The sequence below is a fragment of the Hoplias malabaricus genome, chromosome Y (genome assembly GCF_029633855.1).
Source record: "Hoplias malabaricus isolate fHopMal1 chromosome Y, fHopMal1.hap1, whole genome shotgun sequence".
Taxonomy (NCBI): Eukaryota; Metazoa; Chordata; class Actinopteri; order Characiformes; family Erythrinidae; genus Hoplias; species Hoplias malabaricus.
In genome coordinates this window covers 27,898,671-27,924,666 of record NC_089820.1, presented here as the reverse complement: position 1 = coordinate 27,924,666, position 25,996 = coordinate 27,898,671, and the positions used below count along the sequence as shown (strand labels likewise).

Below are 25,996 nucleotides of genomic sequence, written 5' to 3'. Positions count from 1 at the left end.
CATAGACCTTACTGGGGAGGCTGAGGAGTGTGATGCCCCTATAGTTGGAACACACCCTCCGATCCCCCTTTTTAAAAGGGGAACCACCACCCCAGTCTGCCAGTCCAGAGGCACTGCCCCCGATGTCCACGCGATGTTGCAAAGACGTGTCAGCCAGGACAGCCCCACAACATCCAGAGCCTTGAGGAACCCAGGGCGAACTTCATCCACCCCTGGGGCCCTACCGCCAAGAAGTTTCCCTACCATCTCGGCCACCTCAGCCCCAGTGATAGACAAAATTCATCCTTGTGTACCCCATCCCTGTGTCTGCGTGGGTTTCCTCTGGCTGACTGTCTGTGAGGAGTGTGGTGTGTTCTCCCTGTGTCCGCTTGGGTTTCCTCTGGGTGACTCATTGGTAGGTGGATTGGAGACTCAAAATGTTCGTAGGTGTGAGTGTGTGAGTGAATGTGTGTGTGTGTGTCGCCCTGTGAAGAACTGGCGCACCCTCCAGGGTGTATTCCCACTTTGCGCCCAATGATTCCAGGTAGGCTCTGGACCCACCGTGACCCTGAACTGGATAAGGGTTACAGATAATGAATAAACCCTATAAAAGCTTTTGGATCCTTTTCAGTGGACTTTTACAATAGCACGGAAACTGTAGGATTTCTGATGAATTTCAGTGAATACTTTAAAGACAACTAAAAAAATTACATTGACACAATCAGGCAATCTCAACCTCAGTGAAAACTTAAAGTAAGATCTCTGTGCTCCTCATACAGCTTCTTCTATCCCTGGTCAAGAGAATTCAGGTTACGATAAATCATATTAGTGTTTCAGTGCATCACCTAACTCCGCTCCCTCTTTTGCACCAAACTGACAAATTAACAGGGCTTTGTTAAAACCCCTGGAATGCATTCAATCAAGCTGTGACTGATGGTGTTCTCCAAGGGTAGGTTCTGAGGCCACTTTGGTTTCCCCACTCGGTTGTGCATTTTCATGATTTAAAACTGTCTTTGTAGTAACACACACAGATTCCCATAATGTACTTGACTAATTAAACTCTCCCACCACATTTCCTCCCTCTGTTCGGCCTGTGGCAGGTCAGAGAGGCTTTTTAGGCATGTTGCTGGTCACTTGACTTCGGCAACAATGAATTCTTTGTGATTAAAACCAGACAGCACATCAGGACCACAGTGAAATGGCACATGGTTATTTATTGGTTATTTATTTATTGTTGTATAGTTGTTTAATTGTAACTAAAGGGGGCATTAATATAAATATGTCTCAGAGCATTGAGTTACTGTAAGGGTGCCCTACATATAGACACCTGTCTGCAAGGAGGTGAAGATCAAAGTTAATAAGCTGCAGGTTAAGCACATGCACACACACACACACACACACACACACACACACTCACACACCGCCCCCAAAGAATTTTGGCTTTCCTAGCCCGGATTACATAAAGCAACAGTAGAGTTTGCACCTTTCCTCCTGCCAGGACAGTGTGTTTCAGCCAAAATTCACAAACTGAAGCAGAGAATGAGTGAAACTGAGGATTCTCCCCATGTGAGGCTGAAGGTAAGCCTGTTAGGAGTGTGTGTGCCGCTGTGTGTATGGGGCCAGTTCCAGGACGGGCGGATCCGATGCTTTATCCACAGCTGATGTGTGTGTATGTGTGAGTGTGTCTGTGTGGTGTCACAGAGCTGGTCATGCAGCAGCATCATCTTTACCCCAGAATAAACTTAGCCTCCACGCTCGGGCTGGAAAGCGCTTGACGAATAGGGGTCACACGAACAACTCCTCAATTGTTTATCTGCTTTTTCTACGTATTCTGCTCCATCTGCTCTTATATTACTGCAATTTCACACACACACAGCCCTCACAGGGGCGGACAGCTACCTCCTTAAACAGCTGCCTCCTTAAAAAACAGCTCTAGAAGGCTTTACACCTCATCTGTGGGACCCAGAAACAACTGATAAAAAATGGGTAAAGAAAACGGGACTCTGCAGGAATATCAGCCTTTACTAAAAGACATCAAACAACCGGGTCGTCAGATCAAGGTAGGAGATGACATTAGCATAAATAATACATAACTACAGAAATATTCACAATGACAATAACCTCTACTACAGGCTCTTTATTCTGTAATTTTTGTTAAAAAAATGAATAAAGTGGGACAGAAAACAACATCAATAAAGACCCTGAATATGTTGAGTCACATGTGAGTGTGAAGAAGAAGAACTAATGTTTCAGTAACTACCCTCATTACTGACAAATTAATAAATGAGTAAAAATGCAGTAGCACTTTACAATAATATTATATTAATTCACGATACCTAAGACAACAATGGTTGGGTAATGTTACATTTAATAATTAAATCATTATAATAAACAAGAAATAGCATTAAACAGCATCTGTTAGGATCCTAAAATAATACTAGTTCTTGTTACTATCATTAATTAATAATGAACTGTGACTTTAATTAATCTTTTATAATGCTTATTTCTGTCTTATTACATTTAATATCATTAATGAATGTACCCTTATTGTAAATTGTTACCAGGAGAAACAATAACCTCTTAAACTTCAGTTTTATAATTCAGTTTATTTTAAAATATATATTATGTTTGTGTTGTTTAAAATATACATTGCTGTATTTGTTATTATTGTTACAGAAATGTGATTTAGAGAGAGGTGGATTTACAAAATAATAAAAGCATATTGAATGTTTCATTGCCTGAATATTTACTCATACACACTTTGGAAAGACATCAGAGTATAGAAGACTAAGCTAATGTAGTTATATTTAATATTAATATGCTGCAATATTTAAGCTTTGATGGCCATCTCTTCCAACACTGCTCTTTACTCCTCACAGAAAAGCTTTTATCCAAGTTATTGTGCAGTTTCCTGTCAGGCAATTGATGTAGAGAGTTCATGTTGTAGCTAGCATGCTAATTGTGTAGTTGTCTAATCTTCCAGTTCAGTTGCTGCCCAGACATCACCCCCACATGGACAGCCCCACATAACCCCAGCAGGTTTTGTTCATGGGATAAATGTTGGCACCACATGATGCCCACCTGATGCATAACTGCTCTGTTTGTTAATCAGTAGGGTAGTTATGTAGCTAGCTAGTTAACCAGTCATTTGCTTGGTGAAGAAATCAGTAAACAGTTAGCATATTCATTAACTCAGTTAGTTACGTAGGTATTTAGCTCAATGACTACATAGTAACTCTGTTTAATTATTAGGCACTTAGCTAGCTAGTTATTGAGAAAATTACTTTATCAGTTACTAATAAATTACTGTTTAGAAACCCAGAAAATTAGCTAATGAGCTAGCTAGCTATCAGTGAGACATTTACTAAATTTACTAGTTATGTATTTAGCCACTTAGATAGCTAGACAGGTAGTTAGTTGTATATTTAGAAATACAATTTGATAATAAGAGACTTAAGATAGATACTCAGGTTAGAGGAATAATCTTTGAGTGGCCAGGGGCCAGTTCCTTGCTGTTTGTGTATCAGTCCCATAAAAGGCACAGCTGAAAAATACAGCACAGTCCAGCAGGATTTCTGTGCTGGTGTAAGCTGATTTATACTGGTTTAGTCTGGTCTGGTCCTGGTTTATTCTGCAGAGTCAGCGGGGTCATTCCTGTTGACCAGAAAACACAGAATATAATGGTTTTCTAGCAGGGGTCGCCATTAGGGAAAAATGGTTCAAATAAATATTTTAATACTTGGCATGTGTTGTCTCAGATGTGTGTGATGATCTCAGGTGTGTTAGGAGCTCAGGTGAGATACACTGTGTGATGATCTCAGCTATAAATAATGGTGTGTGTGATGGTCTCAGGTATAAATGAAGCTGTGTGTGGTGGTCTCTGCTATAAATAATGGTGTGTGTGATGGTCTCAGGTATAAATAACTGTGTGTGTGATGGTCTCAGGTATAAATAATGGTGTGTGTGATGGTCTCAGGTATAAATAACTGTGTGTGTGATGGTCTCAGGTATAAATAATGGTGTGTGTGATGGTCTCAGGTATAAATAACTGTGTGTGTGATGGTCTCAGGTATAAATAAAGCTGTGTGTGATGATCTCAGGTATAAACAATGGTGTGTGTGATGATCTCAGGTTTAAATCATGGTGTGTGTGATGATCTCAGGTGTGATTAACTGTGTGTGTACTTGCAGGTTCCCAGTAAAACCCTGCTGATGGCCGTGTGGTCTGCGTGTATTGGAGGAACGTTTCAGTACGGCTACAACATCTCCATCATAAATTCTCCCACCAAGGTCAGAACAACACATTATTTTTATTATAACAGTGTTCTATACACTGAGCCATGACTGGATTAGGAACACTTACCTTCTAACTACACCCATATTAACAGCTCCACCGACCACACCGGTCACTCCTTAGTTCTGCAATTACAGACTGTAGTTCAACAGTGGCTCTGCATACTTTCTTCACCCCATTTCACCCTGTTCTTCGACACTCAGGCCCCCCACAGAGCAAGTCTGATTTAGATTCTCAGTGCTGCAGCGACAGTGACCTGCTGGTGGTGGTGTGTTGCGCTGGATCAGTCAGAGAGAGTAGCTCTCATCTGTCACTGCACAGTTTGTGTTGGTCGTCCTCTAGTCCTTCATCAGTCGGCACAGGACGCCCCCCCCCTCCCCCCACAGGACACTGGTGGCAGGACATTTTGATTATCTAGTGTTGTGGATTATTCTCATTACAGCGTGGACACTCCAGCAGCACTGCTGTCTCTGATCCACTCACCACCACCTCAGTGTCACTTGCTCTGTGTGGGTCCTGACCATTGAAGAACATGGGGAAATGGGCATAAGAAAGTATGCAGAGCAATAGATGGACCTGTGTGGTCAGTGGAGCTGATAAAGCGGACAGTGAGTGTAGAGACATGGTAGCTGTTCCTAATCCAGGGATCGTTCTGTGTAGTGAGTAGAGGTCGGTGGTCTGTATAAAGGAATAGAGGGGGGCCGTTTCTGTTGCTGTTGGGTTTGGCTACTTTTGGAAGCAGAACCACGTGAGGGTAATTAACGAGGGCGAATGTGTGTGTGGTGGATTTTACTCAGAACCGAGTGTGGATTAGAAACACAAAGAGCTGATGTGGTGAAGACTGTGGTTCAGAGCTTTTTACACCATAGGAGTCACATGCCCTTTAATCTCACCCTGAATCGGGAGCTCAGTCACACTCCAGAGGGGTGACCAGGAGAAATCGGGCATGACACACACGCACAAACACACACACACACACACACACACACACACACACACACACACACACACACACACACACTTGTAAACACTTAACAGTCATTCACATACACACTCACATACACGTACACATTAAAACACACACACACACCCACAAACACTCAGATACACACTCATTCACATTAACACTCACACACACATTCAAACACATGAACCCTCACACTCTCACAGCTTCACTTATTTAGTCAACACACACACACACACACACACACACAATCTCACACACTCGCACTCGCATTGACATGCTCAAAAATTCAGCCCCCCACACACCCTCTCCCCCCGTGCACACACACACACCCGTGGATATTGTCACACACTCGCCCAGTCACTCACACACACACACACAACTGTGGACAGTGCCACACACTCACCCAGTCACTCACACACTCACCCAGTCACTCACACACTCACCCAGTCTCACACACACACACACACACACTCCTGTGGACAGTGTCACACAAGCTTGTTTTTTACACTGATTCTAGTTTTAAAAACCTGTGAAAGTTGATATTAAAATGAAACCCATCCTTGTTATTAATGTTCTTTGGAGCAGATATCCACACCCTCGTTCTCTCATGAATGAAATCCAGCCGTCTGCACAGTCATGTGCTTCCAGTGTGTTTTATTCAGGCGGAGATTAGGAAAACGCTTGAACAGAATATTTATTTCCAGACAGAGCACGTGTGTGTCTCACTGCAGGAGCTCTGTTCGAGTTGTGGATAATAACTTTAAAAATGTTAATAATACTCATGATTTATAAAGCTATCTTGTGCATGAGCCTGAGAGCATGAGCGAGAGCGTGACTGTGTGTGTGTGTGTGTGTTTGTGCATGGGGGGTGAGGGGGGGGTTGAATTTTAGAGCATGTCAATGCGAGTGCGAGTGTGTGAGACAGTGTGTGTGTGTGCGTGTGTGTGTGTGTGTGTGTGTGTGTGAGAGTGACTGGGTGAATGTGTGAGTGACCGGACGAGTGTGTGACAATATCCACGGGTGTGTGTGTGTTTGTGTGTGAGTGACTGGGCGAGTGTGTGACAATATCCACGGGTGTGTGTGTTTGTGTGTGAGTGACTGGGTGAGTGTGTGACACTGTCCACGGGTGTGTGTGTGTGTGTGTGTGACTGGCTGAGTGTGTGAGTGACTGGGCGAGTGTGTGACAATATCCACGGGTGGGTGTGTGTGTGTGTGTGTGTGTGTGTGTGTGTGTGAGTGACTGGCTGAGTGTGTGAGTGACTGGGCGAGTGTGTGACACTATCCATGGGTGTGTGTGTGTGTGTGTGTGTGTGTGAGTGACTGGCTGAGTGTGTGAGTGACTGGGCGAGTGTGTGACACTATCCATGGGTGTGTGTGTGTGTGTGTGTGTGTGTGTGTGTGTGAAGCTTGATGGAATCGGGGCAAATACACAGCATATTCCTGACCTCCTGCTGGTGTGGGTTTCTTCTGTAAACGCTGTAAAAGCTGAATACTGTAAATGTATCTCACACCTTCAGGCTGTGCAGTCGTTTATTAATGAGACGTGGTTGGAGCGCTATGGAGATATCATTTCTCCTGAGCTGCTGACCTTCCTCTGGTCCACCATTGTCTCCATCTTCACAATCGGAGGACTCATCGGCGCCTCGGTCGGAGGAACACTGGCCATCAGGTTCGGCAGGTGAGCACAACGACCTCCAACGACATCAAAGTCCATTCGTTTTCACCTCTCTCTCTTTCTCTCGTCTATCCCTGTTTCTCATTATCCCTCTTCTCATTCTCTCTTCATAATCTCTTCTCACTTCGTCTCCCTTCTCATTATCCTCCCTCTCCTCATTATTTGTGTCTTCTTTTATTATACCACTCTCTTTCTCTCCTTTCTCTGTCTCTTTCATCACCCTCACATCTCACTTTCTCTCTCTTTCCCTCATGTCGCTCATTTCTTAGTTTGGCTCATCTCTCTCACACTCCTCTCTTTTTCTCTCTCTCTTCCCACTTTGTCACTTCACAGTGAACCCCTCCTCTCTCTCTCTCTCTCTCTCTCTCTCATTTTTCTCACCCCTCTGTCTCTCTCTCATTTCTCTCACTCCTCTGTCTCTCTTTCATCGCTCTCACATCTCACTTTCTTTCCCTCATGTGTCTCATTTCTTAATTTCGCTCATTTCTCTCACACTCCTCTCTTTTTCATTGCTCTTATTTCTCTCTCTCTTCCCACTCACTCTGTCACTTCATAGTGAACCCCTCCTCTCTGTCTCTCTCTCATTTCTCTCACTCCACTGTCTCTCTTTCATTTCTCTCACTCCTCTGTCTCTCTTTCATTTTACTTCTCACTTTCTCTGTCTCTTCTCACTCAGTCACTTCTCCTTATGCCCCCTCTCTCTCTCTCTCTCTCTCTCTCTCTCTCTCTCTCTCTCTCTCTCTCTCTCTCTCTCTCTGTGTGTGTGTGTGTGTCTCTCTCTCTCTTATTTCTCTCACTCCTCTGTCTCTCTTTTATTTCTCTTCTCACTTTCTCTCTGTCTCTTCTCACTCAGTCACTTCTCCTTATGCCCCCTCCTCTCTCACTGTTTTCTCTCTCTGAGAGTCCTCGGGAAGCACGACCTGGATGTCGTACTGTATCCCTGTGGGTCACGGCGGTTGCACCGTGGCTGACAGGGGGAGGCAAGAGAGCACAGGAGAGAACCACCCCCACCTCTGATGGACATCTACACATCACGCTGCTTAAACAGAGCAAAATATATAATTATGGACAGCTCCCACCCGGGCTTTGAATTGTTTGAGCTGTTACCCTCAGGGAGGCACTGAACGTTCATCAGAACAGGGACAAACCTCGAAGGAATGAAGGAATTAATAAAAACAAGAACACTCTCTCACTCCCTCTCTCTCTCTCTCACTTTCTCTCTCTCTCTCTCTCTCCCTGTTCTCTCTCTCTCTCCCTGTTCTCTCTCTCTCTCTCTCTCTGTTCTCTCACTCCCTCTCTCTCTCTCTCTCTGTTCTCTCTCTCTCTCTCTCTCTGTTCTCTCTCTCTCTCACTCTCTCTCTATTCTCTCTCTCTCTCTCTCTCTCTCTCTCTCTCTCTGTTCTCTCTCTCTCTCACTCTCTCTCTATTCTCTCTCTCTCTCTCTGTTCTCTCTCTCTCTCACTCTCTCTCTCTCTGCTCTCTCTCTCTCTCCCTCTCTCTGTTCTCTCTCTCTCTCAGGAAGGGGAGTTTACTGATCAATAACTCCTTTGCTTTGTTGGCCGCTCTGTTGATGGGGTTGAGTTACCACGTCAGTGCCTTCGAGCTGCTGATCATCGGACGCTTCCTCTCCGGAATAAACGCAGGTGAATACACCAACTGTATGAGGCTCATCCCAACACTCACACACACACACACACACACACACACACACACACATTGTACACATATTGAATGAGAGATTGAGTTTATTTAACACAGTTCTATAATTAAATATATATTATTATTATTATTATTATTATTATATATTGATAAATATAGGCGGCACGGTGGCGCAGCAGGTAGGTGTCGCAGTTACACAGCTCTAGGGACCTGGAGGTTCTGGGTTCGATTCCTGCTCCGGGTGACTGTCTGTGAGGAGTGTGGTGTGTTCTCCCTGTGTCTGCGTGGGTTTCCTCCGGGTGACTGTCTGTGAGGAGTGTGGTGTGATCTCTCTGTCTCCGCATGGGTTTCCTCCAGGTGACTGTGTGTGAGGAGTGTGGTGTGTTCTCCCTGTGTCTGCGTGGGTTTCCTCCGGGTGAGTGTCTGTGAGGAGTGTGGTGTGTTCTCTCTGTCTCAGTGTGGGTTTCCTCCTGTGACTGTCTGTGAGGAGTGTGGTGTGTTCTCTCTGTGTCTGTGTGGGTTTCCTCTGGGTGACTGTCTGTGAGGAGTGTGGTGTGTTCTCTCTGTGTTTGTGTGGGTTTCCTCCAGGTGACTGTCTGTGAGGAGTGTGGTGTGTTCTCCCTGTGTCTGTGTGGGTTTCCTCCGGGTGACTGTCTGTGAGGAGTGTGGTGTGTTCTCTCTGTGTTTGTGTGGGTTTCCTCCGGGTGAGTGTCTGTGAGGAGTATGGTGTGTTCTCCCTGTGTCTGTGTGGGTTTCCTCCGGGTGAGTGTCTGTGAGGAGTGTGGTGTGTTCTCCCTGCGTTTGCGTGGGTTTCCTCCAGGTGACTGTGTGTGAGGAGTGTAGTGTGTTCTCTCTGTCTCAGTGTGGGTTTCCTCCTGTGACTGTCTGTGAGGAGTGTGGTGTGTTCTCTCTGTGTTTGTGTGGGTTTCCTCCGGGTGAGTGTCTGTGAGGAGTGCGGTGTGTTCTCCCTGTGTCTGTGTGGGCTTCCTCCGGGTGAGTGTCTGTGAGGAGTGTGGTGTGTTCTCTCTGTCTCAGTGTGGGTGTCCTCTGGGTGAGTGTCTGTGAGGAGTGTGGTGAGTTCTCTCTGTGTTTGTGTGGGTTTCTCTCTGTGTCTGTGTGGGTTTCCTCCGGGTGAGTGTCTGTGAGGAGTGTAGTGTGTTCTCCCTGTGTCTGTGTGGGTTTCCTCCAAGTGACTGTCTGTGAGGAGTGTGGTGTGTTCTCTCTGTCTCCGCGTGGGTTTCCTCCGGGTGACTGTGTGTGAGGAGTGTGGTGTGTTCTCCCTGTGTCTGCGTGGGTTTCCTCCGGGTGACTGTCTGTGAGGAGTGTGGTGTGTTCTCCCTGTGTCTGCGTGGGTTTCCTCCAGGTGACTGTCTGTGAGGAGTGTGGTGTGTTCTCTCTGTCTCACTTTGGGTTTCCTCCTGTGACTGTCTGTGAGGAGTGTGGTGTGTTCTCTCTGGGTTTGTGTGGGTTTCCTCCGGGTGACTGTCTGTGAGGAGTGTGGTGTGTTCTCCCTGTGTCTGTGTGGGTTTCCTCCAGGTGACTGTGTGTGAGGAGTGTGGTGTGTTCTCTCTGTCTCAGTGTGGGTTTCTTCCTGTGACTGTCTGTGAGGAGTGTGGTGTGTTCTCTCTGTGTTTGTGTGGGTTTCCTCCGGGTGAGTCTCTGTGAGGAGTGTGGTGTGTTCTCCCTGTGTCTGTGTGGGTTTCCTCCGGGTGAGTGTCTGTGAGGAGTGTGTTGTGTTCTCCCTGTGGCTGTGTGGGTTTCCTCCGGGTGAGTGTCTGTGAGGAGTGTGGTGTGTTCTCCCTGCGTCTGCGTGGGTTTCCTCCGGGTGACTGCCTGTGAGGAGTGTGGTGTGTTCTCTCTGTCTCAGTGTGGGTTTCTTCCTGTGACTGTCTGTGAGGAGTGTGGTGTGTTCTCTCTGTGTTTGTGTGGATTTCCTCCGGGTGAGTGTCTGTGAGGAGTGTGGTGTGTTCTCCCTGTGTCTGTGTGGGCTTCCTCCGGGTGAGTGTCTGTGAGGAGTGTGGTGTGTTCTCCCTGTGTCTGTGTGGGTTTCCTCCGGGTGAGTGTCTGTGAGGAGTGTGGTGTGTTCTCCCTGCGTCTGCATGGGTTTCCTCCGTGTGACTGCCTGTGAGGAGTGTGGTGTGTTCTCTCTGTGTCTGTGTGGGTTTCCTCCAGGTGACTGTGTGTGAGGAGTGTGGTGTGTTTTCCCTGTGTCTGCATGGGTTTCCTCCGGGTGACTGTCTGTGAGGAGTGTGGTGTGTTCTCTCTGTGTCTGCGTGGGTTTCCTCCAGGTGACTGTCTGTGAAGAGTGTGGTGTGTTCTCCCTGTGTCTGCGTGGGTTTCCTCCAGGTGACTGTGTGTGAGGAGTGTGGTGTGTTCTCTCTGTCTCAGTGTGGGTTTCCTCTTGTGACTGTCTGTGAAGAGTGTGGTGTGTTCTCTCTGTGTCTGTGTGGGTTTCCTCCGGGTGACTGTCTGTGAGGAGTGTGGTGTGTTCTCCCTGTGTCTGTGTGGGTTTCCTCCGGGTGACTGTCTGTGAGGAGTGTGGTGTGTTCTCCCTGTGTCTGTGTGGGTTTCCTCCAGGTGATTGTCTGTGAGGAGTGTGGTGTGTTCTCTCTGTCTCAGTGTGGGTTTCTTCCTGTGACTGTCTGTGAGGAGTGTGGTGTGTTCTCCCTGTGTCTGTGTGGGTTTCCTCCGGGTGAGTGTCTGTGAGGAGTGTGGTGTGTTCTCGCTGTGTCTGTGTGGGTTTCCTCTGGGTGAGTGTCTGTGAGGAGTGTGGTGAGTTCTCTCTGTATTTGTGTGGGTTTCCTCCGGGTGAGTGTCTGTGAGGAGTGTGGTGTGTTCTCCCTGTGTCTGTGTGGGTTTCCTCCAGGTGACTGTCTGTGAGGAGTGTGGTGTGTTCTCTCTGTGTCTGTGTGGGTTTCCTCCGGGTGAGTGTCTGTGAGGAGTGTAGTGTGTTCTCCCTGTGTCTGCGTGGGTTTCCTCCAAGTGACTGTCTGTGAGGAGTGTGGTGTGTTCTCTCTGTCTCCGCGTGGGTTTCCTCCGGGTGACTGTGTGTGAGGAGTGTGGTGTGTTCTCCCTGTGTCTGTGTGGGATTCCTCCGGGTGACTGTCTGTGAGGAGTGTGGTGTGTTCTCCCTGTGTCTGCGTGGGTTTCCTCCAGGTGACTGTCTGTGAGGAGTGTGGTGTGTTCTCTCTGTCTCACTGTGGGTTTCCTCCTGTGACTGTCTGTGAGAAGTGTGGTGTGTTCTCCCTGTGGCTGTGTGGGTTTCCTCCGGGTGAGTGTCTGTGAGGAGTGTGGTGTGTTCTCCCTGCGTCTGCGTGGGTTTCCTCCGGGTGACTGTGTGTGAGGAGTGTGGTGTGTTCTCCCTGTGTCTGCGTGGGTTTCCTCCGGGTGACTGTCTGTGAGGAGTGTGGTGTGTTCTCTCTGTGATTGTGTGGGTTTCCTCCGGGTGAGTGTCTGTGAGGAGTATGGTGTGTTCTCCCTGTGGCTGTGTTGGTTTCCTCCGGGTGAGTGTCTGTGAGGAGTGTGGTGTGTTCTCCCTGCGACTGCGTGGGTTTCCTCCGGGTGACTGCCTGTGAGGAGTGTGGTGTGTTCTCTCTGTCTCAGTGTGGGTTTCCTCCAGGTGACTGTCTGTGAGGAGTGTGGTGTGTTCTCCCTGTGTCTGCGTGGGTTTCCTCCAGGTGACTGTGTGTGAGGAGTGTGGTGTGTTCTCTCTGTCTCAGTGTGGGTTTCCTCTTGTGACGGTCTGTGAGGAGTTTGGTGTGTTCTCTCTGTGTCTGTGTGGGTTTCCTCCGGGTGACTATCTGTGAGGAGTGTAGTGTGTTCTACCTGTGTCTGCGTGGGTTTCCTCCGGGTGACTGTCTGCGAGGAGTGTGGTGTGTTCTCTCTGTCTCTGCGTGGGTTTCGTCCGGGTGACTGTGTGTGAGGAGTGTGGTGTGTTCTCCCAGTGTCTGCGTGGGATTCCTCCGGGTGACTGTCTGTGAGGAGTGTGGTGTGTTCTCCCTGTGTCTGTGTGGGTTTCCTGCAGGTGACTGTGTGGAGTGTGGTGTGTTCTCTCTGTCTCAGTGTGGGTTTCCTCCAGGTGACTGTGTGTGAGGAGTGTGGTGTGTTCTCCCTGTGTCTGCGTGGGTTTCCTCCGGGTGACTGTCTGTGAGGAGTGTGGTGTGTTCTCTCTGTGTCTGCGTGGGTTTCCTCCAGGTGACTGTCTGTGAGGAGTGTGGTGTGTTCTACCTGTGTCTGCCTGGGTTTCCTCCGGGTGAGTGTCTGTGAGGAGTGTGGTGTGTTCTCTCTGTCTCAGTGTGGGTTTCCTCTTGTGACTGTCTGTGAGGAGTGTGGTGTGTTCTCTCTGTGTCTGTGTGGGTTTCCTCCGGGTGACTGTCTGTGAGGAGTGTAGTGTGTTCTCCCTGTGTCTGCGTGGGTTTCCTCCGGGTGACTGTCTGCGAGGAGTGTGGTGTGTTCTCTCTGTCTCTGCGTGGGTTTCCTCCGGGTGACTGTGTGTGAGGAGTGTGGTGTGTTCTCCCTGTGTCTGCGTGGGTTTACTCCGGGTGACTGTCTGTGAGAAGTGTGGTGTGTTCTCCCTGTGTCTGTGTGGGTTTCCTCCAGGTGACTGTGAGGAGTGTGGTGAGTTCTCTCTGTCTCAGTATGGGTTTCTTCCTGTGACTGTCTGTGAGGAGTGTGGTGTGTTCTCTCTGTGTTTGTGTGGGTTTCCTCCGGGTGAGTGTCTGTGAGGAGTGTGGTGTGTTCTCCCTGTGTCTGTGTGGGTTTCCTCCGGGTGAGTGTCTGTGAGGAATGTGGTGTGTTCTCCCTGCGTCTGCGTGGGTTTCCTCCGGGTGACTGTCTGTGAGGAGTGTGGTGTGTTCTTTCTGTGTCTGTATGGGTTTCCTCCGGGTGACTGTGTGTGAGGAGTGTGGTGTGTTCTCCCTGTGTCTGTGTGGGTTTCCTCCGGGTGACTGTCTGTGAGAAGTGTGGTGTGTTCTTTCTGTGTCTGTATGGGTTTCCTCCGGGTGACTGTGTGTGAGGAGTGTGGTGTGTTCTCTCTGTGTCTGTGTGGGTTTCCTCCGGGTGAGTGTCTGTGAGGAGTGTAGTGTGTTCTCCCTGTGTCTGCGTGGGTTTCCTCCAAGTGACTGTCTGTGAGGAGTGTGGTGTGTTCTCTCTGTCTCCGCGTGGGTTTCCTCCGGGTGACTGTGTGTGAGGAGTGTGGTGTGTTCTCCCTGTGTCTGCGTGGGTTTCCTCCGGGTGACTGTCTGTGAGGTGTGTGGTGTGTTCTCCCTGTGTCTGCGTGGGTTTCCTCCAGGTGACTGTGTGTGAGGAGTGTGGTGTGTTCTCTCTGTCTCTGTGTGGGTTTCCTCCAGGTGACTGTCTGTGAGGAGTGTAGTGTGTTCTCCCTGTGTCTGCGTGGGTTTCCTCCGGGTGACTGTCTGCGAGGAGTGTGGTGTGTTCTCCCTGTGTCTGCGTGGGTTTCCTCCGGGTGACTGTCTGTGAGGAGTGTGGTGTGTTCTCCCTGTGTCTGTGTGGGTTTCCTCCAGGTGACTGTGAGGAGTGTGGTGTGTTCTCTCTGTCTCTGTGTGGGTTTCCTCCATGTGACTGTGTTTGAGGAGTGTGGTGTGTTCTCCCTGTGTCTGCATGGGTTTCCTCCGGGTGACTGTCTGTGAGGAGTGTGGTGTGTTCTCCCTGTGTCTGCGTGGGTTTCCTCCAGGTGACTGTGTGTGAGGAGTGTGGTGTGTTCTCTCTGTCTCAGTATGGGTTTCCTCCGGGTGACTGTCTGTGAGGAGTGTGGTGAGTTCTCTCTGTGTTTGTGTGGGTTTCCTCCGGGTGACTGTCTGTGAGGAGTGTGGTGTGTTCTCCCTGTGTCTGTGTGGGATTCCTCCAGGTGACTGTCTGTGAGGAGTGTGGTGTGTTCTCTCTGTGTCTGTGTGGGTTTCCTCCGAGTGAGTATCTGTGAGGAGTGTGGTGTGTTCTCCCAGCGTCTGCGTGGGTTTCCTCCGGGTGACTGTCTGTGAGGAGTGTGGTGTGTTCTCTCCGTGTCTGTGTGGGTTTCCTCCGGGTGACTGTCTGTGAGGAGTGTGGTGTGTTCTCCCTGTGTCTGTGTGGGTTTCCTCCAGGTGACTGTGAGGAGTGTGGTGTGTTCTCTCTGTCTCAGTGTAGGTTTCCTCCGGGTGACTGTGTGTGAGGAGTGTGATGTGTTCTCCCTGTGTCTGCGTGGGTTTCCTCCGGGTGACTGTCTGTGAGGAGTGTGGTGAGTTCTCTCTGTGTTTGTGTGGGTTTCCTCCGGGTGACTGTCTGTGAGGAGTGTGGTGTGTTCTCCCTGTGTCTGTGTGGGTTTCCTCCAGGTGACTGTCTGTGAGGAGTGTGGTGTGTTCTCTCTGTCTCAGTGTGGGTTTCTTCCTGTGCCTGTCTGTGAGGAGTGTGGTGTGTTCTCTCTGTGTTTGTGTGGGTTTCCTCCGGGTGAGTGTCTGTGAGGAGTGTGGTGTGTTCTCCCTGTATCTGTGTGGGTTTCCTCCAGGTGATTGTCTGTCAGGAGTGTGGTGTGTTCTCTCTATGTCTGTGTGGGTTTCCTCCGGGTGAGTGTCTGTGAGTAGTGTGGTGTGTTCTCCCAGCGTCTGCGTGGGTTTCCTCCGGGTGACTGTCTGTGAGGAGTGTGGTGTGTTCTCTCCGTGTCTGTGTGGGTTTCCTCCGGGTGAGTGTCTGTGAGGAGTGTGGTGTGTTCTCCCTGCGTCTGCGTGGGTTTCCTCCGGGTGACTGTCTGTGAGGAGCGTGGTGTGTTCTCCCTGCGTCTGCGTAGGATTCCTCCGGGTGACTGTCTGTGAGGAGTGTGGTGTGTTCTCTCTGTGTCTGTGTGGGTTTCCTCCGGGTGACTGTGTGTGAGGAGTGTGGTGTGTTCTCCCTGTGTCTGCGTGGGTTTCCTCCGGGTGACTGTCTGTGAGGAGTGTGGTGTGTTCTCCCTGTGTCTGCGTGGGTTTCCTCCGGGTGACTGTCTGTGAGGAGTGTGGTGTGTTCTCCCGTGTCTGCGTGGGTTTCCTCCAGGTGAGTGTCTGTGAGGAGTGTGGTGTGTTCTCTCTGTCTCAGTGTGGGTTTCCTCTTGTGACTGTCTGTGAGGAGTGTGGTGTGTTCTCCCTGTGTCTGTGTGGGTTTCCTCCGGGTGAGTGTCTGTGAGGAGTGTGGTGTGTTCTCCCTGTGTCTGTGTGGGTTTCCTCCAGGTGACTGTGAGGAGTGTGGTGTGTTCTCTCTGTGTTTGTGTGGGTTTCCTCCGGGTGAGTGTCTGTGAGGAGTGTGGTGTGTTCTCCCTGTGTCTGTGTGGGTTTCCTCCAGGTGACTGTCTGTGAGGAGTGTGGTGTGTTCTCTCTGTGTCTGTGTGGGTTTCCTCCGGGTGAGTGTCTGTGAGGAGTGTGGTGTGTTCTCCCAGCGTCTGCGTGGGTTTCCTCCGGGTGACTGTCTGTGAGGAGTGTGGTGTGTTCTCTCCGTGTCTGTGTGGGTTTCCTCTGGGTGAGTGTCTGTGAGGAGTGTGGTGTTTTTTCCCTGTGTCTGCGTGGGTTTCCTCCGGGTGACTGTCTGTGAGGAGTGTGGTGTGTTCTCTCTGTGTCTGTGTGGGTTTCCTCCGGGTGAGTGTCTGTGAGGAGTGTGGTGTGTTCTCCCTGTATCTGCGTGGGTTTCCTCCGGGTAACTGTCTGTGAGGAGTGTGGTGTGTTCTCTCTGTGTTTGTGTGGGTTTCCTCCGGGTGAGTGTCTGTGAGGAGTGTGGTGTGTTCTCCCTGTGTCTGTGTGGGTTTCCTCCAGGTGACTGTCTGTGAGGAGTGTGGTGTGTTCTCTCTGTGTCTGTGTGGGTTTCCTCCGGGTGAGTGTCTGTGAGGAGTGTGGTGTGTTCTCCCAGCGTCTACGTGGGTTTCCTCCGGGTGACTGTCTGTGAGGAGTGTGGTGTGTTCTCTCTGTGTCTGTGTGGGTTTCCTCCGCGTGACTGTCTGTGAGGAGTGTAGTGTGTTCTCCCTGTGTCTGCGTGGGTTTCCTCCGGGTGACTGTGTGTGAGGAGTGTGGTGTGTTCTCCCTGTGTCTGCATGGGTTTCCTCCGTGTGACTGTCTGTGAGGAGTGTGGAGTGTTCTCCCTGTGTCTGTGTGGGTTTCCTCCAGGTGACTGTGAGGAGTGTGGTGTGTTCTTTCTGTCTCAGTGTGGGTTTCCTCCGGGTGACTGTGTGTGAGGAGTGTGGTGTGTTCTCCCTGTGTCTGCGTGGGTTTCCTCCGGGTGACTGTCTGTGAGGAGTGTGGTGTGTTCTCCCTGTGTCTGCGTGGGTTTCCTCCAGGTGACTGTGTGTGAGGAGTGTGGTGTGTTCTCTCTGTCTCAGTGTGGGTTTCGTCCGGGTGACTGTCTGTGAGGAGTGTGGTGAGTTCTCTCTGTGTTTGTGTGGGTTTCCTCCGGGTGACTGTCTGTGAGGAGTGTGGTGTGTTCTCCCTGTGTCTGTGTGGGTTTCCTCCAGGTGACTGTCTGTGAGGAGTGTGGTGTGTTCTCTCTGTGTCTGTGTGGGTTTCCTCCGGGTGAGTGTCTGTGAGGAGTGTGGTGTGTTCTCCCAGCGTCTGCGTGGGTTTCCTCCGGGTGACTGTCTGTGAGGAGTGTGGTGTGTTCTCTCCGTGTCTGTGTGGGTTTCCTCCGGGTGAGTGTCTGTGAGGAGTGTGGTGTTTTTTCCCTGTGTCTGCGTGGGTTTCCTCCGGGTGACTGTCTGTGAGGAGTGTGGTGTGTTCTCTCTGTGTCTGTGTGGGTTTCCTCCGGGTGAGTGTCTGTGAGGAGTGTGGTGTGTTCTCCCTGTATCTGCGTGGGTTTCTTCCGGGTAACTGTCTGTGAGGAGTGTGGTGTGTTCTCTCTGTGTCTGTGTGGGTTTCCTCTGGGTGCTCCGTTTCCCTCCCACGCTCCAAAAACAGATGTTTGTAGGTGGATTGGCGACTCAAAAGTGTCCGAGGGTGTGAGTGAATGTGTGTGTGTCTGTGTTGCCCTGTGAAGGACTGGCGCCCACTCCAGGGTGTATTCCCGCCTTGCGCTCAATGATTCCAGGTAGGTTCTGGACCCACCGCGACCCTGAACTGGATAAGCGGTTACAGATAATGAATGATAATCAATGAATGAATAGATATATATTCTCACATACATGAGCACCATAAGAGAATGCAGTCAGTAATAAAAAGTTTCTGATTGGCTGATTCTGACTGGTTAACTGTGGTTGATTGACAGGTGTAGCAATCTGTGTTCAGCCCCTCTATCTGGGCGAGATTGCACCCCGGGCTCTGAGGGGTGCAATGGCCATGGGAACATCCATCTTCATTACCGGGGGCATTTTCACTGGACAGGTCATGGGACTCAAGTCAGTTCCTAACCACTGTTAATAATTTTTTACATACTATGGATTAATCAGTATTCACTACAGATTATTTCATATCCCCTATAAGTAATCAATTGTGTTTGTGTATGTGTGTGTGTGTGTGTGTGTGTGTGTGTGTGTGTGTGTGTATTACAGTGAGCTGTTGGGGAGAGAAGAGTACTGGCCCCTCCTCCTGTCCACTACCTGTATCCCTGCTCTTCTGCAGCTGATGCTCCTGCCCTGGTTTCCTGAGAGTCCACGGTATCTACTGATCGACCGCAGCAATGACCACGCCTGCAACATGGGTATTTACAATACACTACACTAATTTCACACTACACTACACTACACTACACTACACTACACTACACTATGCTTTACACCAATTTACACTACACTTTACTCTACTTTCACACTACACTACACTACACTACACAACGCTTTACATTAATCTACACTACACTACACTATACTAAACAACACTTTACACTAATTTACACTACACTACACTATACTACACTACACTTTACACTAATCTACACTACACAATGCTTTACACTAATTTACACTACACTACACTATGCTTTACACTGATTTACACTACACTACGATTTATACTAATTTACACAAATTTACACTACACTACACTATGCCTTACACTAATTTACACTACACTTTACACTACACTAATTTACACTACAATTTACACTACACTAAACTACACTACACTTTACACTAATTTACAATACACTACACTACACTAAGCTTTACATTAATTTACACTACACTACACTACATTACACTACAATACATTATGCTTTACACTAATTTACACTACACTTTACACTACATTACACTACACTTTACACTTATTTACAGTACAGTTTACATTTATTTACAGTACAGTTTACACTACACTAGAGTACTTATTATACTCATTTACACTGCACTTTACACTTCAATACACTTTACACTACACTTCACTTTACACTACTTTACACTACACTACGCTTTACACTACACTACGCTTTACACTAATTTACACTACACTACACTTTACATTACATTACATTACACTACACTAAACTTTACACTACTTTAAACTACAAAACACTACATTTTACAATAATTTACACTACACTACAATATACACTACACTTCACTTTACACTATTTTACACTACACTACACTACACACCAATTTACACTACAATACACTGCATTTTACAATACACTACTTTACACTACACTACACTGCACTGTAGTCTACAATTTTTACTATACTACACTTTACACTACTTTACACTACACTACACTACACTACACTGAACTTTAGACTACAATTTACACTATACTACACTTTACACTACTGTACTCTACACTGCATTTTAGACTACAATTTACACTACACTAAACACTACTTTACACTACACTCTACACCTTACACTACACTACACTACACTTTACACTTTAAACCTTACACTACACTACACTTTACACTACACTACACTACACTATACTACACTACACTTTACACTACACTTAAAAAGTATATTTTACACTACACTTTACTCCACACTATTCTACTATAAATTATGAGTGGGTGAATGAACAAATGAAATTGTTTGAATGCAGGAATGATCGAATTAATTAATAAGTGTATAAATACAGGTATGCATCTATGTATGAATGAATGAACATTTTAATGAATGAATGATGGTTAAATCGATTTAAATGTATGTGACATCTGAGATGTAACCCGAATATAGTGCAAGAGAGAATGGTAGGCTTTGATGACAAAGTAGTAGTTTTTTTTTTTTTTGGTTGTTTGTTTGTTTTTACGTGCACATCCCCTTTATTATTACAGGCAAGACTAGCGGTCAGTATGGGTCAGTAAAGGTCAGTAATAGTCAATAAGGGTCAGTAAGTGTGAGTATAGGTAAGGTCAGTAAGGGTCAATGAATGTCAGAAGGATTGGTAAAAGTCAGTAAGGTTCAGTAAAGGTTGGTAAAGGTCAGTAAGGGTTAAAATGTCCAGTAAAGCTCAATAAAGGTCAGTAAAGGTTGGTTAAGATCAGTAACAGGTAGTAATGCCCAGTAAAGTTCATGAGGGGTCAGTAATGGTCAGTAAGGGTCTGTAATTGTCAGTAAAGTTTAAACTTCAGAAAGGTTTTGTAAAGGAAATAAGGGCCAGTAATAGTCAGTAAAGGTTGGTAAAGGTCAGTAAGGGTCAGTAATGGTCAATAAGGGTCAGTAATAGTCAGTAAAGGTTGATAAAGGTCAGTAAGGGTCAGTAATGGTCAATAAGGGTCAGTAATAGTCAGTAAAGGTTGGTAAAGGTCAGTAAGGGTCAGTAATGGTCAATAAGGGTCAGTAATAGTCAGTAAAGTTTGGTAAAGGTCAGTAAGGGTCAGTAATGGTCAATAAGGTCAGTAGTAGTCAGTAATGGTCAGTTAAGGTCAGAAAATGTCAGTGAGGAAAAGCTGGAGTGTGGGCAGACACCTGGGTGAGATATGTCTGCATTCTGTGGATTAACTGGAGCATAATGAACAAGAATGATCTTGTGAGCTGAGGAATGTTCTGATCTCTGCCTTGTGTGTGTGTGTGTGTATGTGTGTGTGTGTTTACACTCTCAGCTTTGAAGCAGCTTCATGGAGGACAGAACTATCAGGAAGAGAAAGAGGATATGGAGCGAGAGAGAGCGAGTGCTTTAGGAGTCAAACCTCTGAAACCCTGGGAGCTCTTCGCTGACAAGAACCTCCGCTGGCCGCTCTTCACCATCATGGTCATCAGCACCGCGCAGCAGCTCAACGGCATCAACGCTGTACGCTGACACAAACCTATATAAACAACACGTCTAAACACTCATAGACACCCAGTGTAGTGAGTGTTTTCAGCCGCACTGAGGTTCACTCTTTAAGGATCGAGTGTGTTTAACCCTTGATCAGAAACATGCTCAATGCCAAGAGTTGGCCAGATGCTCTGGGAGATTGAGCTCTATTTACCACCTCTGACATGACTTGGACTGAAGTTTGTGATCCAGAACTAATCATCCAAAACCTGTACCTTAACTCCCTAAGGTTTATGTGGCTGGACGCCATCAAATCCTCACAGCATGCTTCTCAAATCTGCTCCAACGCCTTCCCAGATGTTAGAATGGAATAATACTGTGTAATGATGGATACTGGTGCTGGTTTGGGTTGGATCTGTGCATCTCCATAACCCATAGTCTGTGTGTCACTGATAGAACTAAGAGCTCAAAATAGTGCTCGCACACACACACACACACACACACACACACACACACACACACACACACACACACACACACAAACACACACACACACACATCATCAGTAGCAGCAGCAGCAGCAGCACCAGCACACACCTGCGACCCCAGTGGCTGTGTATTGAATGACAGGAGCATGAACCAAACCACACACAGACAGTGACGCTGCTCGTTTATACATTTTAGATTGGATGCTGCCCCCTAGGTTCCATGTTGACTTTATGTTAAAGTATATTTACATACATCGATGCGAATTAAATATAAATCAATCTTAACTCTGTGCTGAAAGATTCTTTTTCTTGCCTCAGATTTATTTCTATGCAGATTATGTTTTTGCTGAAGCTGGAATTCCATTTGAGAAAATTCCCTATGCCACTGTGGGGACAGGAGCCTGTGAGTGCATCACTGCATTGACCTGTGTAAGTCCCAAACAGCCTTTATGGCTGATATTATTGGTAGAGACTGCCTTTAAGGCTGTTTGACTCTGTAGTGCCAGTCTTTAGGGCTGTTAGTCTTGGTAGAGACAGCCTTTAAGGCTGTTAGCCCCTATAGTACCCGTCTTTGGGGCTGTTAGTCTTGGTAGAGACTGCCTTTAAGGCTGTTAGACTCTGTAGTGCCAGTCTTTAGGGCTGTTAGTCTTGGTAGAGACAACCTTTAAGGTTGTTAGACTCTGTAGTGCCAGTCTTTAGGGCTGTTAGTCTTGGTAGAGACAGCCTTTAAGGTTGTTAGACTCTGTAGTGCCAGTCTTTAGGGCTGTTAGTCTTGGTAGAGACAGCCTTTATGGCTGTTAGACTCTGTAATGCCAGGCTTTAGGGTGGTTAGTCTTGGTGGAGCCTGTATTTAGGGCTTTTAATCTGAGTAGTCTTTAGTCTTGGTGGAGCCAGTCTTGAGATATTTATTTTTGGTAGAGCCAGCCTTTATGGCTGTTAATCTTTGTAGTGCCAGACATTGGGGGATTGGTTTCTCAGACAGGGATTAAGCTTAGTCCTGGACTATATCATTTCAATTGAATACATAGACTGTGCAATCCTGAACTAGGCTTAATCCCTGTCTGGGAAACCACCCTTACCACTGTTGGTATTATTGGTATTGTACAGCCTTTAGAGCTGTTAGTTTTGGTAGAGCTAGCCTTCAGGGCTGTTCTATTTTGATAGATGCATTTTTAATCCCCTCTTTATATATAATTCCAGTGTTGTTATTTTTGGTAATGTCAGTCTGTAGATCTGTTCCTCATTGTAGGTGTGTGTGTGTGTGTGTGTGTGTGTTTTGCAGGGTTTACTGATTGAGTCTCTGGGCCGGAGAGTGTTGATTATTGGAGGGTACACACTCATGTCCTTTTGGTGCATCTGCTTCACTGTCACTCTCACCTTTCAGGTAAAGTTTATAATAAAGTAATATGAATTATCCAAAAGAAGATATAAAATCACACGTGGTGGTCACTCAGCTGCGGAGTCTCAGGCTCCTGGGTGGGATTATGTCCTCGGGTCACTGTCTGTGAGCTTGAGCTGTGTGTTGTCTGTAATCTTCTGTTTTACTGTAATCTGTGTTTATTTAACGATGGAGATGTTGTTTAGAGGAATATTACACATCGATATGAAGGTTTTTGCTCTGGTTCCTCTGTGTTTCTCTTGTGCAGAAGTACAGCTCCTGGATGCCGTACCTCAGCATGACCTGTGTTTTCGCCTTCATCCTCAGCTTCGGCCTTGGACCAGGTGACATCTGAGCCAGTGAATGAAAGGGTTAATAAATAGATACAAATGTGAATACACAGCCTGTCAACTGTTTCCAAACTGGACCATTTCAGTCCACGGTGGTTCACAGCTGGTGTTTACAAATGATGCAAGAAAGAAGTGAAGTCTTTTTTTCTCATGTCCTCGTGTACAAACTGCATATAGCTTTAAAACTCTGTTCTGTTCTGTGTGATGCACCTGTAGGGGGCGTCACTAACATCCTGACAACTGAGCTGTTCACTCAGACCACGCGGCCCGCGGCGTACATGATCGGAGGATCAGTCAACTGGCTCAGTTTCTTCTTCATCGGCATGATGTTCCCCTTTATTGTGGTATAACACACACACACACACACTAATTTTTTTTTTTTGCTTCAGATCTATTTTAAGTCAGTTTTAGTCATGGTCCCTACACTACTGAGGTGAATCAGGTTCTGGTTCTGGAAGCGGGTTCTTGTTTAGTGGCTGTTCTCTCGTGGTTCAGAGCGAGTCGAGTAGGGACTAAACCGTGGCGTGTAAACCTTGCAGAGCGCTGATTGTCCAGAGAGAGTCGTCACTCTACGCCACACAACGCAGACGACCAGCACCAACTCTCCATCTGTAAAATCTCCAGCTGCAGCAGAGATCACGTTTGTTTTTATCCGACTCACGACGGCAGCTCGTAAAATGACGCCGTGGTCTTTTGAAGAGGTTCAAACGTTCCTTGGATCGGTGGCCGACGAAAGAATCCAGCGAGAGCTGGACGCTGCAACAAGGAAGGAACAAACTCTACTGATCTGTCTGAACTGATGACGGAGCTGTGTTCAGTCCCAAACAACAACAACACACCAATACACCATGAGTAAACACCGCTTAACATTACCACCGCCGTTGTTGTGGTTTCCAAAGCCCACTGTTCCCCTTAGAGACGGGGTTAGAGACGACACTGATACATTTCTGGGGGGGGGGGCTGTGGGAGTGGAAAACCAACCAGGAACCAATCAGAGAGCAGAGTCTAGCACAGTGCAGTAGAGTCCAGTAGAGTCCAGTAGTCAGTGAAACAATCAGTTAGAGTGTAACAGTGTTACTGTATTAAAGTATTATTCTTATTAAAGTGTAAAACAGGTGATGTATAATAGTGCTGTCATAGTTTTATTGTTAAGGCTCCTCTCTGTGCTGTTATTTTACAGTTGTAGTCAGTTACTGTGAAACTCATATAATATTGACTGGGACCCAAACAACTAACTACAACATCATCTCTCTCTCTCTCCCTCTCTCTTTCTCTCACTCTCTCTCTCTCTCTCTTTCTCTCTCACTCTCTCTTCTTCTCTCTCACTCTTTCTCTCCCTTTGTCTCTCTCCCTCTTTCTCTCACTCTCTCTCTTTCTCTCTCACTCTCTCTCCTTCTCTCACCCTCTCTTTCTCTCTCACTCTTTCTCTCTCTCTCTCTCCCTCTCCTTCTCTCTCACTCTTTCTCTCTCTCTCTCTGCCTCTCTTTCTCTCCGTCTCTCTCTCACTCTTTCTCTCTCTCTCTCTCCTTCTCTCTTTCTCTCTCTCTCTCTCTCTCCTTCTCTCTCCCTCTCTCTCTCCCTCTCCTTCTCTCTCACTCTCTTTCTCTCTCTCTCTCTGCCTCTTTCTCTCCCTCTCTCTCTCACTCTCTCGCTCTCTCTCTCTCTCCTTCTCTCTCCCTCTCTCTCTCTCTCCCTCTCCTTCTCTCTCACTCTCTCTTTCTCTCTCTCTCTCTCTCTCTCTCTCTCTCTCTCTCTCTCTCTCTCTCTCTCTCCTTCAGAACGGACTGCAGCAGTACTGTTTCCTGGTTTTTCTGGTGGTCTGTTGCTTCGTAGCCACCTTCATCTTCTTCATCGTCCCTGAGACCAAGAATAAAACATTCCTGGACATTCAGAGTGAGTTCCAGAGCCGACAGAGGACCAAACTGAGCCCGGCTAAAGGCGCAGAAGGACCTCTGCTCTCCACGTCACTGTAACTCTACTCACCCTCCAGGAGAGAAACACTGTTCCCTCCTCAAAGCATACTGCCCTTTAACCGTAGTGATGTAAAAGACACCAGTGCCTTGATACAGGTCTCACATTCATTCTTTAACTCAAAGAGGGACTGTCACTTGTAATTAGAACTTTTTTTAAAGTGTAGGGCTAGTTTTATTCATCAGTGAGGACTGTCCATCATGGTGCTTTAATTGTTATTATTATTAATTTCCTTCTGAGATACACTTAGGTTGTTACAGTTGTGTGTGTAATAAATGTAGGTGTATACAGTGATTACATAATAATAATAAGATGTCCAAACCTGTCATTGTTTTATTTGTGTTTGTAGAGGAATCTGGTCAATGTCTTTAAACTTTTTATAAGAAAAAACTATGACAATAAAATAAAAATGGGACATATGTAAATGACTCATTTTTTTCATTCATTCATTGTGTGTATTTCTTATCCAGTTCAGGGCGGCGGTGGGTCCGGAGTCTACCCAGAATCACTGGGCACTAGGTGGGAACACACCCTGGAGGGGGCGCCAGTTCTTAACAGGGCGACACACACTCACACATTCACTCACACACTCACACCTACGGACACTTTTGAGTCTCCAATCCACGTGTGCTTTTGGAGCTTGGGAGGAAACCGGAGCACCCAGAGGAAACCCACACAGACACAGGGAGAACACACCACACTCCTCACAGACAGTCACCCGGAGGAAACCCACGCAGACACAGAGAGAACACACCACACTCCTCACAGACAGTCACCCAGAGGAAACCCACACAGACACAGGGAGAACACACCACACTCCTCACAGACAGTCACCCGGAGGAAACCCACGCAGACACAGAGAGAACACACCACACTCCTCACAGACAGTCACCCGGAGGAAACCCACGCAGACACAGGGAGAACTCACCACACTCCTCACAGACAGTCACCCGGAGGAAGCCCACGCAGACACAGGGAGAACTCACCACACTCCTCACAGACAGTCACCCGGAGGAAGCCCACGCAGACACAGGGAGAACTCACCACACTCCTCACAGACAGTCACCCGGAGGAAGCCCACGCAGACACAGGGAGAACTCACCACACTCCTCA

At 47.5% G+C, this 25,996-nt stretch overlaps 1 protein-coding gene across 2 annotated transcripts; it reads left to right on the top strand.

Moving 5' to 3' along the window:
• The first annotated feature begins 1,503 nt into the window (after positions 1-1,503).
• LOC136678897 (solute carrier family 2, facilitated glucose transporter member 11-like) lies at positions 1,504-25,284 on the top strand. Of its 2 annotated transcripts, none has more exons than XM_066657078.1 (12): positions 1,504-1,557; positions 4,170-4,268; positions 6,757-6,917; positions 8,433-8,557; positions 17,781-17,910; positions 18,064-18,212; positions 20,542-20,729; positions 21,503-21,613; positions 22,467-22,568; positions 22,831-22,906; positions 23,129-23,256; positions 24,691-25,284. In XM_066657078.1, exons 1-12 carry the CDS (start codon positions 1,519-1,521, stop codon positions 24,883-24,885), a joined length of 1,503 nt encoding a protein of 500 aa, XP_066513175.1. In that variant the 5' UTR covers positions 1,504-1,518; the 3' UTR covers positions 24,886-25,284. The 2 variants fall into 2 exon arrangements, with proteins under 2 accessions (XP_066513175.1, XP_066513174.1); XM_066657077.1 differs by lacking the exon at positions 1,504-1,557 and adding an exon at positions 1,711-2,039.
• Positions 25,285-25,996: the final 712 nt, after the last annotated feature.